Genomic DNA, 17,938 nt, shown 5'->3' with positions numbered 1-17,938 from the left:
AGGAGCTGCTTCAGTGTTTGCAAGTTCAGGGCCTTAATTTCTAATGTTTTTATCCCCTCCACATTTAGTTATGTAAAATTCAGAGATGATGCCCAAGTAGAGATCCTCTAGAAATTTCCCCGGCATATATAAAGTCGCTGTAAATGAGAGCTGCTACAGCACACATTTTCACTTAGTTTTACAATGCCTCCATCCGATTTTTTTAAATCAGTGAATTGAAAAAAAATCAGGTGATTTTTTTTTTAAATCAGTGATTTTAAAATCCAGGTGATTTAAAGCCCACAAGTTCTTTACTTGAGCTGTAAGTGGCGCTCCAAGGAGTGATTCCCTGGGTGTTTGCGTGTGGGGCATGCGTGCGTGTGGGACATGCATGTATTAATACACCCATGCCAATGTGATTTGGTGACAGTTACTTGAGTTTTCTCTCTGCTGTAGGACCCACCCTATTTCACGGTGCTACCAGGCTGGGAGTACAGACAAGAGGCAGGGAGGGAGCTGTTGATCCCTTGTGCTGCTGCAGGAGACCCCTTTCCTGTCATCGCCTGGAGAAAGGTACCCGGCCTGCCAGACAAATCTGCAGTGCCTTTGGCTTTTGATGAATATTGCAGACAGAGAAGCCACACTCTGTCCCGGTAAGAACAAACTGCAGGTGCAGCTGCTTCGCTTCGGGCTGTACCACTGCCCTCCTGTCCCGCAGGTGGGTGGGGGAAACCCAGCTCCTGGCATCCAAGCATTTAGTGCCACGAAACCTTCACAGCAGCATCTGCCACGCTGAGCACGGCCCCTGCCCCTCTTCCTCTGGCCGCTCCACACTGGTATCCAGATCAGCAACGCCACCTGAGCTCTCCGATCCGTTTGGCCAGGGGCACCGCCTGCAGGATGGACTAACCCGCCTGCGATGCCGTGTGGGGAGGGTGCCGGGCTAGCACCCTAGTGCATCTGCGGAGGAAGCGCTGGTGAGGGTAGGGCGGGGGTTCCCCGTGACTGGCCTTGGCTGCACTTTGGAAAGCGTCTCTCACTCGGCGGAAGCTACCCGGCTTTTTAGCGAAGTCCTGCCTCTGTGTTACTCCCCTGGCAGAACGTGTATTCTGCAACCGGGGGCATTTGCCCCCCACGGGCATCCTTGATTGCTCAAGAGCCGGCCTGTTCCTTTAACGCTGCCAGATGGCACATGGCATTGGCATGGAACTTCCCTGCGTGTCCATTGCGTGGACGGGGCAGCGGTCCCCGGGATGCAGCCTGCTTTGGCTTGATAATGACCCTGTCATGATGACGTCCCGATATGCCTCTTTAACGTGGAGCCCTTTAACTGGCAAGTCTGACACTGGCTGTCCCGTAGCCCGGTGGATTGCGGCCTGATGGGCAGCCTTTTCTCCATTCATCTACACAGTCTGGCAGCTAGGGATGGAGGGTCGCACTGGCTCTTCTGCCCAGATGCTTGCTTCTTGTTTCCCGGTAGCACCGATAGTTGTTCCTCAGTGGCCAATAGTCCCTCCTTCTGGGCTTCCCGGTGCTCCTGGTGCCCCTTCTCTCAAGCCTCCTTCCTCCCTCTAGAACAGCCGTGGGACCTGCTTTGCCCTTTGTCCCTATTGCTGGGTCTTCTCCGCAGGCTACTTCTCCTTTTACTCCTCTTCTCTATGGGCTGCTGTTCTATGGCGCTCTCCAGCCCTGCCTACGTGGCCCATAGGGCTGGGTTCTCCCATGCACAGCAGCTGGGTGAGGGGAGAGAGTGGGGAACGGAAAGGTTCCCAGTAGGATAAACAAGTGGTCGTGCGGGGACAGTCAGTGCGAGGGTCCGCTGGCTTACGGTGGAAGACCGTGCGCGACTGGCTCGGCCCTTGATGTTTGTGGGTTCAAGGCAGAAGATGGCAACATAGTCCAAGTGCAAACCTTCTGGACACGGGTAAGAAAATGAGAAATGGAAGCGATTTGCCCATTGGTGCAGAACTGGTGCATCTTTCTGTCCATCTTCTTTCCTCTCTCCTTCATTTCTTTTAATCCTCTCATGAATGTGTCCGGCTCTTCCACGCATCCTCTTCGGCCCCAGGGTTTTGTGTGTCTTATGGCCAGGGATAATCAAGGCAGGTCATCCTCCAGCGTTTTTCAGCCAGGTCTAGTCTGGATTTACTTGGGTTTCCCCAGAAAACATCAAAGCAAAGGCCTTTGCATACTCTACAGGTTCATGAAAGCTACTGCCACCTCAAACCTGGCTTACATGGAGAGGCCACTGAAGGCCTTGGATTTAGCATTGCTAGCCACTTGGGATAGTTGATTGCCCTGCTCCCATGGGGGAAAAAAAAATCTAGTCCATTTACAGGTGCTCCAAAGAAGGCCAGTAAATCCCAGCGAAGCTAGGCACAAGAAATCCACAGAAGAGCTAGGCACCTATTGTGGAGAATGAGGACTTCAGAGCAATGTAGGAGTTGGACAAGTGCAGTTGGTGGCTTTGACTGGGGGTGGTTTATGGAATCCATCTCCCTTTTCATGGCTGAGACACTGGTCCTCTTTTTCCCCCCAATTGAAGCAAAACAAAGCCTCGAGGCTCGTCTTCCTGAATGGGCCTAGCCGAGGTCAAGGGTGCCCTTTTGAACCGAAGAACGCTGTGGAGTGGATCCCGCTTATTTGAAGAGTGACGTGGAGGAGTATTTAAAGCATTCCTAGAGAGACACAGGGCGACCAACAAGGAACATGGGAGGGGGGTGTTGTGGCCACATGACTGGCATCCCTAGCTCAGGGAAGGGGCAGGACAACCCCTCTCTGCCCCCAGCCCTAACTGTGCCCAGCCTTTCTCCTACCCATGTTCCACCCCACCCCGCCTCTTCCCTTCCTGGGGGGACTAGCAGGGCTGGGGAGTCTGGTGCTAGCAGCATGGGTCCCCCCCCCCCATTCACTAGCAGTGTGCGGGGGGAGCGGAGCAACGCAGCCCCAGCTCATTCCACTCCCCTGCTCCCTGGCCACGTCACTCTGCTTCCTGTCAGTGAGTGCCGGGCTGGTGACGCCCCCTCCCCTGAGCCACGGAAGCAGAGCAAGCGAGGGCCGTGTTGGGGCCCGACTTATGATGCGAGTGCCAGACACCCCCCACCCCTGGCTAGTCCTCTGGGTCCCCCAGAGGCTCTGGTCCCACTGGCTGCTGGCCCCTTGCCTCTACTCCCATGGTGGTTTTGGGGGAAGGCATGTGCTCTCCCCCCGTCCCCCGCCCGTTGCCCCACAGTTGTACCATTGCAACAGAGACAAATTTGCCCTCTAGTCTGGAAACTTACAACCAGGTAAAAGATGGAAATCTCCTTTGCGGGCTGCCGTGGGCACTAAGCAGTGACTCGGTGTTAGGGTCTGACAGTGTCAACTGGAGCAATGGGAGATGAGTATCGCTCCCCCGAGGGATACAGACCTCTGAGTGTGTGATCGGATCTCCTCCCAGTGGCTGGCACCAGAGACTACAGTAGCTTCCTGCAGCTAACAGTGCTTTTTGATCTGCAGTGCTAGAGTGTGTCCCAGGTCGACTCCCCTCTGGGGTCCGTGGGTGTGGGTGTGTGTCCGGCCAAGTGGTGAGCCCTGGACTTTGTCCTGCGTGTGTTGGCTCTAAGTATTGTGCCATTTTAGTTGGCATGTTTCACTGAAAATCCACAATTTTCCTGCCATTTGCCAGTCTTCGTAGCCAGCCCAAGTGCTGGAGAGCCCAGAGCCTTTTGACCCCCTTAATCTGTAGGTCTCACTTGCAGTGCCTAGCGGGTTCCCTCCTGCCGCTGCCTTGCAATGTGCTTCTGAGTTGTTATTTTTCTTCCCCTCTGCTCTCTCTGTTCTTTGCCCAAGGTAGGGAAGCCCAGTAGAAGCAAGCACAACACCCTTCCCGGTGGCAGCCTGCAGTTCCAGTCCCTCAGCAAGGACGACCATGGGGAGTGGGAGTGCGTCGCTACCAACGTGGTCACGAGCATTACTGCCAACACCCACCTTACAGTCATAGGTACGGGCAGGAGGGGGAGACCTACAGGGGAATAGGGAAGGGAGGGGGGTGGTCGTGTGTGGGGAAGCAAAGGCCCTGCAAAGAATGTGCATGACAAAGGGTCTCTGGGGGGAAGGGGTGGGGGAAGGACTGAGGCAGGGGATGGCGGGGCGGGGGAGGATGAGGAGTCGCTGAGGGGTGGAGGGATGTGATCAGAAAAAGGACAGCCGTTGCCCCTTCGTGTACCCGCCACGCAGGACGGTAGCCCCTGCCTCTGGCTGTGGGCAAACATTATTGGATTCGTCTCCCATCCTTCCCTACCCTCCTTTGTGTTCTGAATGGGTCTGAGCCCAGCGTCTCCAGCGCCTGGCTCCCTGGTGCCGTTGGGTACAACTCTTCACTTTAAGCATGTGTAGGGTTACCTGTGGTAGCATTAATCTAGCTACCGCAGGGAGTGTCGTGACTGAAGACGCAGCAGTCTGGACTTGCAAGGGGGTTTGTAACCCAAGTATGTACCCGGAGTCCCTGATGGGCCACACTTGCACCTGGATTTGTAATGTAGACGAATCCTTTGTTTGCCCCTGGAGTTGACTACCCGGACTTTCAGCTAGTGAATGGATTGGCTGCCAGACAGTTTGGAGATGGGGGAGGTTCATATTTCCTGTCTTGCTGCTCCGAGCTGTGTGTGGAAGGTGCTACTCAGGGACGCTTGCCATGAAAAGAAGAGCAACGTTTTCCATTAATTTCACCCTCCAGCGATACTGTCTTTAAATCTGTGCTTTTATTCTGGTCACATCCCACGGCCGATCGAAGGGCTCCTGTCCTCACTGGCCAAGTGTGTCCTCCCAGCTAGAAGACAACTTGGTTAAAACTTGAGGGTTTCATAATCTTGTGAGTTCCCAGATATTAAAGCACGTTCTTCTGAGGTTCCTCTAATTAACGGACTCGCCCACTGAGGAGGCTAGGTTTGCCCTCCAACCAGCACACCCGCATGTTTCCCACTAGTGCCTTCTGCTGGGGAAGCTGCTCTTTGGAATGGGTCCCTTTTGTGCACTACCAGACGGGGGGGTTGGTGCCCCTGGCCGATCTGGTGCATTCTCCAATGGGACGGATCTTGCCTCCTGAAAGGAAAGTTTAAAAAGTCCTTTAAGGGGAAAATGTCCTTCCATTCCTAAGCTCCTATTTCTCTAGGCTCCTGTCTTGTCTTCTAAACAACCAGAAATCCCACAGTCAGTCCTACAGCTGCCGTACTTTTGGGTGCGCCAGTGACTGGCCCCGCTAGTGTGTGTTTTTCTCTGTTTTGCCTCTGACACTGAGTTTCTTTCTGTCTGCAGGCACAAGCCCTCATGCCCCGGGTAGCGTGCATGTCGCGGTCTCCATGACCTCTGCCAATGTCTCCTGGGAGCCAGGCTACGACGGCGGATACGAGCAGACATTCTCAGTTTGGTACGGCCCTCTGTGAGTCATCCCAGCATGCTTTGCTCTCTGCTTCGATTCCTCTCTCCTTGGAGCAATCATAGGCATTGCCATTTCTAAGCAGGGGTGGGAGTAGAGGGGCTTTGAAAAGCATGGGGTCGGAATTGGAGCCGGTGTCTGTCAGCCTAGTTCCATTGACTTGAATGGAACGACACTCACTTCCATCATCTACGAATCTGGCCTGTGAGGTTTTTGCTTTGTTGAACCCTGGTGCCCCAGCACGGTCGAAGTGGGGAGTGCTGGGGGAATGTTTCTGATCGTATTTTGCTGAATGCTCAGTGGCTGCTTAATCGAGGTTTTGTCCTGGTAGACCATCTCTTCCCCCTTCTCCCTACCCCTGCGGTCAGTGGATTTGAGAGACAGATGGATAAGTCTTGACACATGCAGTTGTCAACTCCTGTGCCCTTGTGTGTCTTTCTGTTGTAGACAGCGTTAGGTCTGCCGGGCTTTCCTTGGTCCCTCTGTCAGCCCTGGAAAACCTTATTCTGTTTTTATTAGAGGGGAAATACATTTTGACATTAACTGCCACCTTCCTGTCTCACTGTGTTCCCACCTGCACTGAAAATCCTGTTTTGAATGTTTAAAAGACAAATCACAGACAGAAAATAGAGAGACTTGAAAGTGTATTCTCAAGAAACACGACTGTCAAAAGACCACTTCTTCACTCTACAGCTGCCTGCGGGTAGTCCGTCCTGGAACAAAAGAACTGCAGCGCTGGGCAGCTAGGCTAGTGAGTGGCCCTCCTTCATTTCAATGGGTCACCAGGTTGAAATCCGTCACGTGCACTAACATGACCGAAAAGTAAGATTAAATACGTGAATATGCAGAACTCTGGATATTTGAAAACAAGCAGAAATACTTTCATTGTTCATATATTAATAGAACTGGCATCAACCTCAAATACTAATAAAAATGCTTACTTGACAATTCGTCCTGCTCAGTGCAACTTCTGCTTGGATCTGTCCTCTGCAAGCTTTCTTAAATTAGGAATAAAGATGTGCAGACGCTTTGCAATTCAGCACCGAGGTTTCCATCCATTAAATTCCTGCCCGGTCTCTTCCCCGCCTCCTCTCCCAAGCACCTCCCATCCCTGCTCTTCCGGCTCCCTCCCAGCACTTCCAGAGCACCATGAATCGGCCGTCCTTGCTCTTTCCCCTCCCTCCCAGCGCTTGAATGCTGCAAATCAGCAGATTTGGGGCATTCAAGCTCTGGAAGAGATGGAGAGTTGTGGGGAAAGGATGTGAATCAGCTGATGCTGGAAAGGCTGGAAGGGAAGAATAGGTAAATGTGGGGGCCCCAGCGCGTGGGGGCAGAGGGTAGAGAGGGGGTGTGGGCTGCATATGGAACCCTGGCAGGCCGCATGCAGCCCATCAGCCACAAGTTGCTGCCGCACTGGGTCAGACCAGTGTCCTGTCAGCTGATAGTGGCCAGTGCCAGGTGCTCCAGAGGGAGTGAACAGAGCAGGGAATCACCAAGCGATCCCTCCCCCGTCGCCCCTTCCCAGCTTTCTAATACCACTCGGGACTCACGCAAAGTAAGTCTCCTATTTGCTGACTACAGTGAACAAGTGATTATTGTTCTCTATTTGGCACGGCTGAGGCCACATCTGGAACACGCTGTCCAGCTCTGGAGCCCCCACTACAGAAAGGATGTGGACACATTGGAGAGAGACTGGTGGAGGGCAAAATAAATAAAAGAGGGTCCTGGAGCACATGACCAACAAGGAGAGACTTGGTCTTTAGTCTGCAGAAGAGTGAGGGGGGATTTGACAGCAGCCTTCAACGACCTGAAGGGGGGTTCCAAAGAGGAAGGGGAGAGGCTGTTCACGGGTGGCAGATGGCAGAACGAGGAGCAATGGTCTCAAATTGCAGTGGGGAAGGTCTAGGTTGGATATTAGGAAAAGCTATTTCCCTAGGAGGGTGGGAAGCACTGGGCTGGGTTCCCTAGGGAGGGGATGGAACCTCCATCCCTAGAGGTTTTTAAATCTTGGCTGGACAAAGCCCTGGCTGGGATGATGGAGTTGGGGTTGGCCATAGGCTTGATGACTCCTGAAGTCTCTGCCAGCCCTGGGATCCTATGATCTAGGTGAGTTTGGTGCATTATTAGTCCTTTTACAGAGCCACGGCAGCTGTAAGAAAGTGAGCCGTGTTCCAATGCCACTGGCACTTCCCCAGCATGCGCTTCTGCTCCCATTGAGGTCAAAGGTAGAATTCCAGCTGAGCACAGTGGAGCCAGGAGCAGACCCTACAGTCTGGGGTGAAAAGCCCTTCTTCCTGTTGAGATGCCCTGGGGGAGGGCCTTTCCCGCTGCCACTGGGTCTATGCAGACTAGAAACCCCAGTTGAAAAGAACTCGAAGGAAGACAACAGTTGATTAATGGACATTAATGATTCAGGTTGAATCTCTCATCTGGCATACTTGGGACCGGACCGGTGCCGAATCACAAGAAGTCAGTATTGTCTAGCAGCATTACCAATGCTGTCACTGCTTGCTGGGCTCTTCAATGACATTTAAGGATACATTTGAACTAAATAGCAGCCCAGAACACGGAGTGTCAGGACGAGTGGCTGTAAACAAACTTTTTGGGGCCGTCGGAAACATGGCCACACCCATGCTAAGTGAATATCCGGCTAACTGAAATTATGCTGGACCGCGGATGTTGCAGACTAGAGAGCTTCAGTATATATAACCAAAGAGACTTTCATTTTCTACCTATATTGTCAGTGTTCTCCTGTTTGGAACGATTGGCCGAAACCGTGGATAGATTTTAAAAGCTGCTTGGCACCTCTCCCAAGTAAAGCTCAAATTCTGACTGCATTTGGGTGTGTCTGGATCCGTGTCTTATAGCAGTAGAGGCAAAATTCACACCAAGTCCCCCAAGGCTGAGATGCGTGCCGGCATTCAATCCACAGCTTCCCACTCGGGAGGGACCTCTATGGCAGCACCAGCTGGCTGCCAGCAGGAGTGTGACTCAAAGCAAGCGCCGGAGATTCAAATTCCCAACTTTATAACTGCAGCGACCCTCCATCCCTTTCCGGTGAGGCTGCTCTCGCAGCCAGGCTTCCTTTGTTCCTCGTGCAGCCTGGAGATGTTTCTGCAGTCGATCCTTGGTGCAGGAACCATAATGGACTGCAGCACAGGCCAGTCTAATTTGGATGCACAGCGGATTCTTGGGATCTCTGTCAACTGAATTCTGAAATGCAAAGGTGATGGTGACCTTCCCTGCTTCAGCTACAGTTTTCTTCTCTCCTCCTCCCCCACCCCCACAGTTGGTTCATTCGGTCTTTCATTTCTTAATTTGGCCAGATGGAGTCGGCTGATAGAGTGGAGATTGGATACATGCTTCCCATGATAAATGCTGCTCTGTTTTAGACCCGGCACTGTACTGGAGCTGGGAGGGCTGGGGAGCTGGGCTGTAGCGTGAGGAGACAAAAGAAAGGGGCTAGAAGGAGGGAGAGAGACAGGAGGGAGGAAAAGAGCCCAGAACGAGCAAGAGAATGCGCTTAGAGTGCAGAATTCACACAACTGCCTCTGATTAAAATGTCCTTGAGAAGGAATGATTACCCCCCCGCACACTTCCTTCTGAAACGCGTTCCACCTTGGAGGAGGATGCCAGCTGCTGCTGTTTGCTGCCAGCTTCCTTAACTGATTCTTGGTTACCTTCCTGAGAAGCCAGCATCCCACACCTGCTTGGAGATCCCAAACAAAATGAGACTCGAATAAGAAGAAAACAGCGGAGGGGGAAGATGAAGAGGGGAGACTCTTCACCCAAACCTCATGTAAGGACTGTACGGTGGGGTTGGACCCTAGGCCCCATGTGTGGGGGAACCACTTCTGGGTAGAGGAAGAGAAAGGAGCAGTAGAAAGTCATCCCTCTGATGCTAGCTGCTCCGGGGAGGCATCAGCCAGGGAGACCCTGTGGGATATGGTGCCAGATGGCCTGGGGAGAGAGAACTGAAACAGGCTTGTGTGCAGCAGAGTTACTGCTCATGGCTAGTGTCTGCTTATCAATGCCAGCCTTCCTCTCCGTCGCAGCCGGGAAGTCTGGGCCCTGGGGAAGGTGATGCATTCTTTCCCTTCTGTATCGATATGACCCTCCTCAGAGACATTCCCTGCAGGTCGAGCACCTTGGTGTTGGCTCTTTTTCACCTTTGTCCTTGATCATGGCTGCTGCCATCCTTCTAACGTGGTGTTTTCTCCTGTGGTGCCGCGCTCCCAGTGCTGACGTTACTCCGTAGACCACCCTTTCAGCAGTGCTGGGAAGCTTGGGTTATAAATTTCACCCCTTCTGTCAAAAATGTCAATTTCTTGTCCAACAAACAAACCAGAATAAAGTTCCAGGGAGCCTACAAAGCGAATTCCATGCATGTGCTGTGTTGGGAGCTAGGGTTCAGTGAGGCTATTGGGCTGGATTAGGATTGAATTGGGTTTGGGCAGCACCCTCCATACTCCAGGCACCCGGCAGCGAGACCTGGCCTGGGACTTTGGCTTTGCAGGCTAATGCAGAGACTAAGAGCTTACGCACAGCCATGGATGTTCCACTCTGGGTGAAAGGAGGATTGGCCAAAACTTGCAGGCTGCTGCTCTTTATAAGGAGCTCTAAGGGTTGTTCGCATCTGCCTTGGTTAGCTGGCCAGGGGAGTCAGAGAGGAGAATGGCATTTGAAAACCCCCCTCTTGTTGGTTGATCCCTTCTAAAGAGTGTTTCATCCAAGGATCACTTGTACATATCTCAATACCTTCTGGGTACACCTCTATTAGGGGGAGTACACACTGGTGGGGACCACCAAGTCCCATGTGTAGCCCAGACTCCGTTTCAGCTCTTCCCCCCCCCCCTCCTTTTCTCTAGTTGGCAGTGGGTGCTGTGAAAGCAAGCCTATTTCCACAGAGACATTTGGATAGAGTCCAGTGGACAGCAGCTGGGAGCTCACACATGCTGCTTGTGTATGTGCAGTCTCATTAGGGGAGAGCTTTCCCCGTGCTTTGATGGTAGTCAGTGCTGGATTTATAACCAGCACCTGCTGTTCCAGTTACTTACTGAGACTGACAGCTTAGAGACGTGGGTCAGGTGTCAGTAAGGAGCCAGTGGGAGGGGAAAACCTGGACCAGACAAAGGTTTGACAGCTGCTTCTTCCCTGCCCTCATCCCAACTGACCGAGGATTCCGGGAGCTGTCATTTTAATTTGTTTGGGTAGTTGTGTTAGGCAAGAAAGACCTCCTGTCCTCTCTTGGTTCTCTGCAGCACTGTTGCTTTCTGGCGGATGCTGAGTTCCTCTGGGCCCATGGCTTTGTTCCTTGGTTACTCGCTTCCATAACTTCATGCTTCCTTTCTCCCCCTCTTGTGGCATTATCTGTCTTCTCCCCATCCCTTATTTCTTGCTCTGTAGACTTGCCTAGATGAATAGCTGGGAGCTTTCTTCATGTCATGTGCACTGTAGTTCTTGTTCTCTCATATTTACAGTAGTCCCCCCTAGATACTCTGACATGATTATAAACTGCATCCTGTGGGGGGTTATTGCTGAAGGACATATTCCTACTAGAGTGTAGAGGTCCCAGCTGTTGATATTTGTCATCCCATTCCAATTCAAGGACACCACACTGAGTGACATTATTTGCCACAACTTCACATTGCTATGACTTGGAGATGTCATCTCACAAGGTCATGAACCCTGAGGAGTGCACCTGGGAACCTTGCTGTACGCTGGCTTTGTGGAAGGGAAGAATAGAATAGACCTGAGGCTGCCTTGTCTGAAAGGTTCTTGTGGTTCCATCTAGGCCAGTGTCCTGTCTGCCGACAGTGGCCAATGCCAGATGCCCCAGAGGAAGGGAACACAACAGCTAATCCTTACACGATCCCTCTCCTGTCACTCATTTACAGACAGAGGCTAGGGACACCTTTCCTACCCACCCCGGCTGATAAGAATTGATGGACCTAACCTCCATGAATTTATCTAGCTCTTTTTTTTTAACCCTGTTAAAGTCCTAGCCTTCACCACATCCTCTGGCAAGGAGTTCCACAGGTTGACTGTGTGCTAAGTGAAGAAAAAAACTTCCATTTGTTTGTTTGTTTTAAACCTGCTGCCAATTAATTTTGTTTAGTGACCCCTAGTTCTTATATTGTGGGAATAAGTAAATAACTTTTCCTTATTCACTTTTTCCACACCAGTCATGATTTTATAGACCTCTATCATATTCCCCCCTGCCTTAGTCTCTTCTTGTTTAAGCTGAAAAGTCCCAGTATTTTTAATCTCTCTTCATATGGGACCCGTTCCAACCCCCTAATAATTTTCGTTGCTCTTTTCTGAACTTTTTCCAATGCCAATATATCTTTTTTGAGATGAGGCGACCACGTTTGTGGGCGTAGCATGGTTTTCTATAGCGGCAATAAGATATTTTCTGTCCTATTTTCTATCCCTTTTTTTAAATGATTCCTAACCTTCTATTTGCTGTTTTGACTGCCGCTGCACACTGAGTGGATGTGCACTCTTTAATGGAGAGGAGATTGAGAAGGAAGCTTCATCTGTCCCCTACCAATATCTCTTCCAGATGAGGCCATCGTTCCAGAGTTGACATCACCTCCTTTTGAGGGCTTCGCAATTTAAGACTGTTAGGAGAGTGCCTTGTCTTTGGGAAGACAAGCAGAGCGTGTGCACAACAGTCCGCACAGACTGTCAGGCCTCTTGCAAATTCCCACTCCAGAAAGGGTTGCCGTAGCAGGGCACAGACTCACCATTGAGGCTCTTCCTGCTGGTGAGTCTGACCGTGAGGTCTCGTGCGTTGAGTGCGCCGCCTTCGACTGGGGTCTCACCTGTTGTCATAGAATCCTAGGGCGGGAAGAGACCTCAGGAGTCCTCAAGTCCAGCCCCATGCCCAAGCCAGGACCAATCCCAACTAAATCAACCCAGCCAGGGTTTTGTCAAGACGAGACCTCAAAACCTCTAGGGATGGGGATTCCACCCCCTCCCTAGGGAACCCATCCCAGTGCTTCACCACCCTCCTAGGGAAATAGTCTTTCCTAATCTCCAACCTAGATCTTCCCCACTGTATCTTGAGACCTTTGCTCCTTGTTCTGCCATCCGTCACTACTGAGAACAGCCTCTCTCCAGCCTCTTTGGAACCTCCCTTCAGGTAGTTGAAGGCTGCTCTCAAATCCCACCTCCCTCTTTTCTTCTGCAGACTAAACAAATCCAAATCCCTCCGTCTCTCCTCTGTCTCCGTTGTCTGCACGTGTATCATTTCCTGGACCACAGGGTCTTTTCAGGGCAGAGACTGCACTCCCAACTCCATTCTCATCCCTTCGGGGGGAATGGGCAGTCTTCAGACCAGACCCATGCTGCAGTGCCAAGCTGCAGCGCTAAGCTGTAGCCTCTTAATTGAGCCCCTCTTTTGGGGGCAAGCTGCAGTCCTTTGGCTGCTTCCTTCAGTGGGTTGAGGGGAGGAGGGACTCAGGCCCTGGGCCCCAGCCCTGGGAACCTTAAGGCTGTGTGCAGACTCAGGGTTTTTTTTGAAAAAACTTCACCTGCGTCTAGACTGCAGCCGCGTTCTTTTGAAATTAAATCGAAAGACCGCAGCTTTTCTTTTGACGGCGGTAAACCTAATTTCACGAGGAAGAACGCCTTTTTTCGAAAGTGCTCTTTCAAAAAATGGCGTTCTTGAATGCAAACGGGTTTTTCGAAAGAGAGCATCCAGACTGTCTGGGCGCTCTTTTGAAAAAGCGGCTTGCTTTCTCAAAAGTTCCGCTTGCAGTCTAGACGCTCTTTTTCGAAAGAGGCTTTTTCGAAAGTATCTTTCGAAAAAGCCTCTTTTGAAAGAGGCTTGCAGTCTAGACATAGCCTAAGTGGCAGCCACCTGCTGCCCTCCGCCTGCCTTCTGCCCGCATTCCCTGTGCCACTTCCCCGTAGCTCTTGCTTCTTCTCTGATCTGTGTAGCTATCAGGCTGGAAGGTGCTCTCCATTGCTCCCCTGAGCCTGCCCAGCACTGCTCTGTCCTAGGTGCTGGCCTTTAGGCTGCCATTCTCCCTTGCTCTCCAGAGAGACTCCTCTTTGATCTGCTGAGCTGCCTTTTATATCAGGGCTGTCCTAGCAAGCTGCCTTGTGATTGGTTTCTAATAAGCCTGCCCCTGACTGGCTGGATTCTGCACAGTCTCTCTCTCTCTCTCTCTCTCTCTCTCTCTCCAGCCTGTTTTAATCCCTTTTATGTGCAAGTGTGGCAGCCACCCCACCACAATTGCTTTTTCCAATAGTTAAGCTTTATTGGACTTTGAGAAGACCTTTTGGCAAAGACCTGCCTCTGTCCCATCCTCTGCCAAATGGGTGGACAGACATTAGTAGGTTCCTCATTGTATTATTTTACAGCAAGAAGTACAGCTGTGATTAAAATTGGTTATCCCAGTGACACGTTTCTACTTCTGCTACATCCTGATCCTTAATGAGAGGTGATTTGGACTTGAAAAGCCTGTTTAGCTTTCTTAAGAAAATCAAGTTCAGGATTGTTCTTCCCTTGCCTTATTCTTCCAAAGCTGAAGAGAAGCTCCATTTCTTGGAGGCTGTGACATTTTTACCTGCATCAGTCTTTCAAATCCTCTCCCGGACTATTTGCTGAGGTGATTAAAGAGCAATCTGTTATAGCCCGGCCTATTTCACGCTGGATTTTACAGTATATCAAGCTTTGCTATGACCTGAAAAAAGTCTCTTCTTGATACACCCCCAGTGGACGGTAAATGTGCACAGTACATGTCAAGTAACAACAGCTCTTCTCAAGTGGTGTCTGTAGATGCTCCACTCAAGCAGTTGGAGACTATCACTAGCAATTGGAGACTTTTGCTGACAGTGCCCGGCTGCACTGTGCATGCTCAGTAGGTACCCTGTAGTGCCCTGTGCACCCAATGCAGCTCCCTCAGTCCCTTCTCTCCTGTCCCGAGCAGCAGACAGGGCCCTAAGCAGTACGACTCCTCATGAGGGATGTAAAATCCCATTTAAATGTTAACCAGTTAAACTATGTTTAGCTGGTTAACTGGCTTGTTTCCCTATGATGTCACCAGAAACCGCTATTACCCACTACAGCTCTCCTATCCAGAATCCTCGGGTATATCTTGGACCTCAGAGTCAGGACTAGTCCTAAGCTCCCTGAAAGTCCATCTGGCAGCCATCACCACTTTCCACGAACCTAAAGATGGCTTGTCTGTCATCACCAAACTTTCTCACAGGAATTCAAAATATATACCTGGAAGTGCGACCAGGGGATTTAAAGCGTGCTCTTAAAAGCTCTCAAGGACCCCATTGGAACCGCTAGTGACCTGCTCCCTTCTCGACGTGTCGATGAAGTTGGCATTTCTAGTGGCTAGCACAGCAGCCAGGTGCATTAGTGAGAGAGCAGCCCTCACGGCAGAACCTCTGCCCCACGCAGTTTTCACAAAAGATGAAGTCACACTCCAACTCCACTCTAAGTTCTTGCCGAAGGTCGCCTCTTACTTCCACATCAATCAACCCGTACACCGGCCTTCATTTTTTCCCCCCTAAACCACACGGATACTAAAGAAGCGTCTCCTCACGCTTGAGAGGTAAGAAGAGTTGTTACTTTTTACTTGGGCAGGACCAAATCATCCTGCAGTTCCCCCTGAGTATGGGTTTCCATACGATCCAAGCACGCAGCAGTCCCGTCAATGGATTACCAAATAGATATCCTTTTGTATTCCCACCTGCCGTGCAGCTCATGACAGAAGTCCCCCCCAGTCACAGCATGTTCCACTTCAATGGCAGTTTCCACTGCATTCCTTAAGAATGTACAGTTAAGGGACATATGCAGAGCCGCTACTCTGGGGATCATCAAGCAATCCCTCTCCTGTCGCCCATTCCCAGCCTCTGACAGAGGCAAGGGACACCATTCCTACCCATCCTGACTAATAGCCATTGATGGACCTAACCTCCGCGGATTTATCTAGTTCCTTCTTGAACCCTGTTAAAGTCCTGGTGTTCACAGCCTCCTCTAGCAAGGAGTTCCACAGGTTGACAGTGTGCTGTGTGGGGAAAAAACTTCCTTTGGATTGATTTAAACTTGCTACTGATTGATTTCATTTGGTACCCCCTGGTTCTTATGTTATGGGAACAAGTAAATAACTTTTCCTTACTCACGTTTTCCACACCAGTCATGATTTTATAGACCTCTATTATGTCCCCCTTTAGTCGCCTCCTTTTTTTAAACTGGAAAATCCCAGTGGGACCAGTTCCAAACCCTAATCATTTTTGTCCTTTTTTGAACCTTTTCCCGATGCCAATAGGTACCTTTTTTGAGATGAGGCGACCACATCTGTACGCAGCATTCAAGATGTGGGCGTACGATGGATTTATATAGAGGCAATAAGATGGTCTCTGTCTTATTCTCTATCCCCTCTTTAATGATTCCTAACATTTCTGTTTGGTTTTTGACTGCTGCTGCATATTGAGTGGATGTTTTCAGAAGTTACCTTGTGCAGTAAATACCCATTTTTTTTCTGGGTGGTCCCATCCGCGGTCAGAAACTTTCCTTTGTGGAGACCTGCTAAGGGTGCCTTCTACCCGTTATCTGTGGGGAAAGAGAAGATGGCACAGGAGTGATTGGAAGAGGCAGGTGCCAGCTGAGAAACAAGAGGGCCCTGTCTTCCCAGACTGACTGAGCTTTGTTATTCCTGCCATCTCACTAGATTCATTAAAATCACCCCTTTTCTTTGCTCTCCTGGCTGGTTTCGTGGATCCTGTATTGGGTTAGTCTAGCACTCGAGTGGTGTTCAGAGTGTGACAACCCATGTGTTTTGAGTTGGAAGAAGTCTGTGAGGATTACAACTACAGCCTTTGTTCTCTGAATGGCCAGGATAGCCACCATCCGAAGAAGGAGATCAAGAGAAAGATGGGAGATAGAAACGAAACTGATGAGCTCAGTTTACTTCAGAGAATTTGCCTTCTATGTTCTTAAAGTGCAGCTGTTCTGAATGACACGACACCAAAACTGTGCTGTTCTGTCAGGAAAAAAAATGACTCTTAAAAAGTGCATTCAGTATTTCCTTATTTGTCTCTAACACTTTGTTTCCAAGTGAGAAGAGGCAGCTTTTTGCAGGAGAGAGGGGACAATCTCCCCCAATTGCCATTGCTAGCTAGCCCTTCAATCCTGAGATCAGATCCCAACTTGACTGATTTTTTTTATCCTCCCCTCCCCTGCCTTCAGTCTGGCTTGTGCTTAATCACCAATTATGGAAATTATTGAGGACCGTTTCTGTCGTCCTAATGCCTGTGTAAACCCATTGGAATGTATTCTCATTTATGCAAAGGCTCCTTTTACGTTGTTCTGAAATGTAAATAACATTGACTCTCGCTTTTAAACCCTTTTACATCGCTCCGACCGTATAAATGGGCCTTGGTTTAAGTGAGAATCTGGGCAATTGTCTATAAAATTCTGCTCTTCTTTGTCCTAACCGTAAATCCAGAGTCACGCCCTTGGTTTCCCTGGAGTGACTCCTGGCTTGCTCCTATGAACTAGATATCACAGTTTGGCTCCATGTCTCCAATGGGGTTGCACTGCGGGGGGAAATATTTATTGTCTGTTGGGAAGTTAATTAATTTTGCTGATGAATAATGAGCCAGAATAGACTCCTCTCCCCCTGCCATAGCTGTGGCAGTGATAACAGGACTAAACAGCAACAAAATGTCCTTTTTTTGTCATGACCAGTAATCAGGTTCTGACTCTGTTCTGTTATTTGTGACAATCATCCTAAGAGCTGTTCGTTAAGGGTCTGGGGTAATATTGGCGGGAGGGCTGGCAAGAGGAAATAAAGTTGTGTTTCCAACTGGGTGTACAGTGGGACCAAGTAAAGAGCCCTGTGCGCCAAGCAAACAATTTGAATCCCAGTTTCCCTCTTTCCTCTGACCTAGTTTCAAGGCAGTTCACATCTGTAGGCAGCAGACTCTCCGCATGTGTTGCTGGTATGTGAAACCCAATCCCGCATGCGGGGTAGTTCCCTTACTGCTTAAGGGGTTGGCTCTCTGTCTCTCTGTCTTCTTTCATTCATTCAGACTTTCTCTCAAACCCCCCCCCCCCCCACTTGAGTTTGTTTGTCTTCTCTCTTGCCAGGATGAAGAGAGCGCAGTTTGGACCTCATGATTGGCTGTCTCTTCCGGTACCAACTGGTCCTAGCTGGCTGCAGGTAGACACCCTGGAACCAGAGACTGCGTACCAGTTCAGTGTCTTGGCTCAAAACAAACTCGGTACGAGCGCCTTCAGCGAGGTGGTCACTGTGAACACTCTAGGTGAGTTGGAACAGCATGGGGATGATAAAGAGAAGTCAGAGGGCTGCTAGATAGGAGAAGGGTGCTGAGATGAGGAAGGGTCCTTTGGTCACATTCATTAGGTCCCCTCTTGTGTTAATGGTGTCAGTGAAAAGGTATCATGGCAATGGAAAGTTCAGAAAAGGACAACAAAAATATGGTGTTTGGAAAGGCTGCCATACAAGGAGAGATTCATAAAATTGGGACTTTGCAGCTTAGGAAAGAGGAGAC

General features: G+C 50.3%; 1 protein-coding gene across 3 annotated transcripts in view; it reads left to right on the top strand.

Annotated features, from left to right (window-relative positions):
* The window catches only part of LOC102449639 (protein turtle homolog B), a 117,680-nt gene that overhangs the window by 60,312 nt on the left and 39,430 nt on the right, over positions 1–17,938 (top strand). For 2 of the 3 annotated variants that reach the window (XM_025190747.2, XM_025190750.2), the window contains exons 10-13: positions 436–552; positions 3,811–3,961; positions 5,275–5,398; positions 17,514–17,689. In XM_025190747.2, the coding sequence (XP_025046532.2) occupies positions 436–552; positions 3,811–3,961; positions 5,275–5,398; positions 17,514–17,689 (568 nt within the window). The remainder of the gene's footprint in view (positions 1–435; positions 553–3,810; positions 3,962–5,274; positions 5,399–17,513; positions 17,690–17,938) is intronic. The other variant, XM_006135118.4, reaches the window with a different exon arrangement.

This window comes from Pelodiscus sinensis, unplaced genomic scaffold (assembly GCF_049634645.1).
Source record: "Pelodiscus sinensis isolate JC-2024 unplaced genomic scaffold, ASM4963464v1 ctg35, whole genome shotgun sequence".
Classification (NCBI taxonomy): Eukaryota; Metazoa; Chordata; order Testudines; family Trionychidae; genus Pelodiscus; species Pelodiscus sinensis.
The sequence above is the reverse complement of the archived record's forward strand: the minus strand, read 5'-3'. Positions and strand labels throughout refer to the sequence as shown.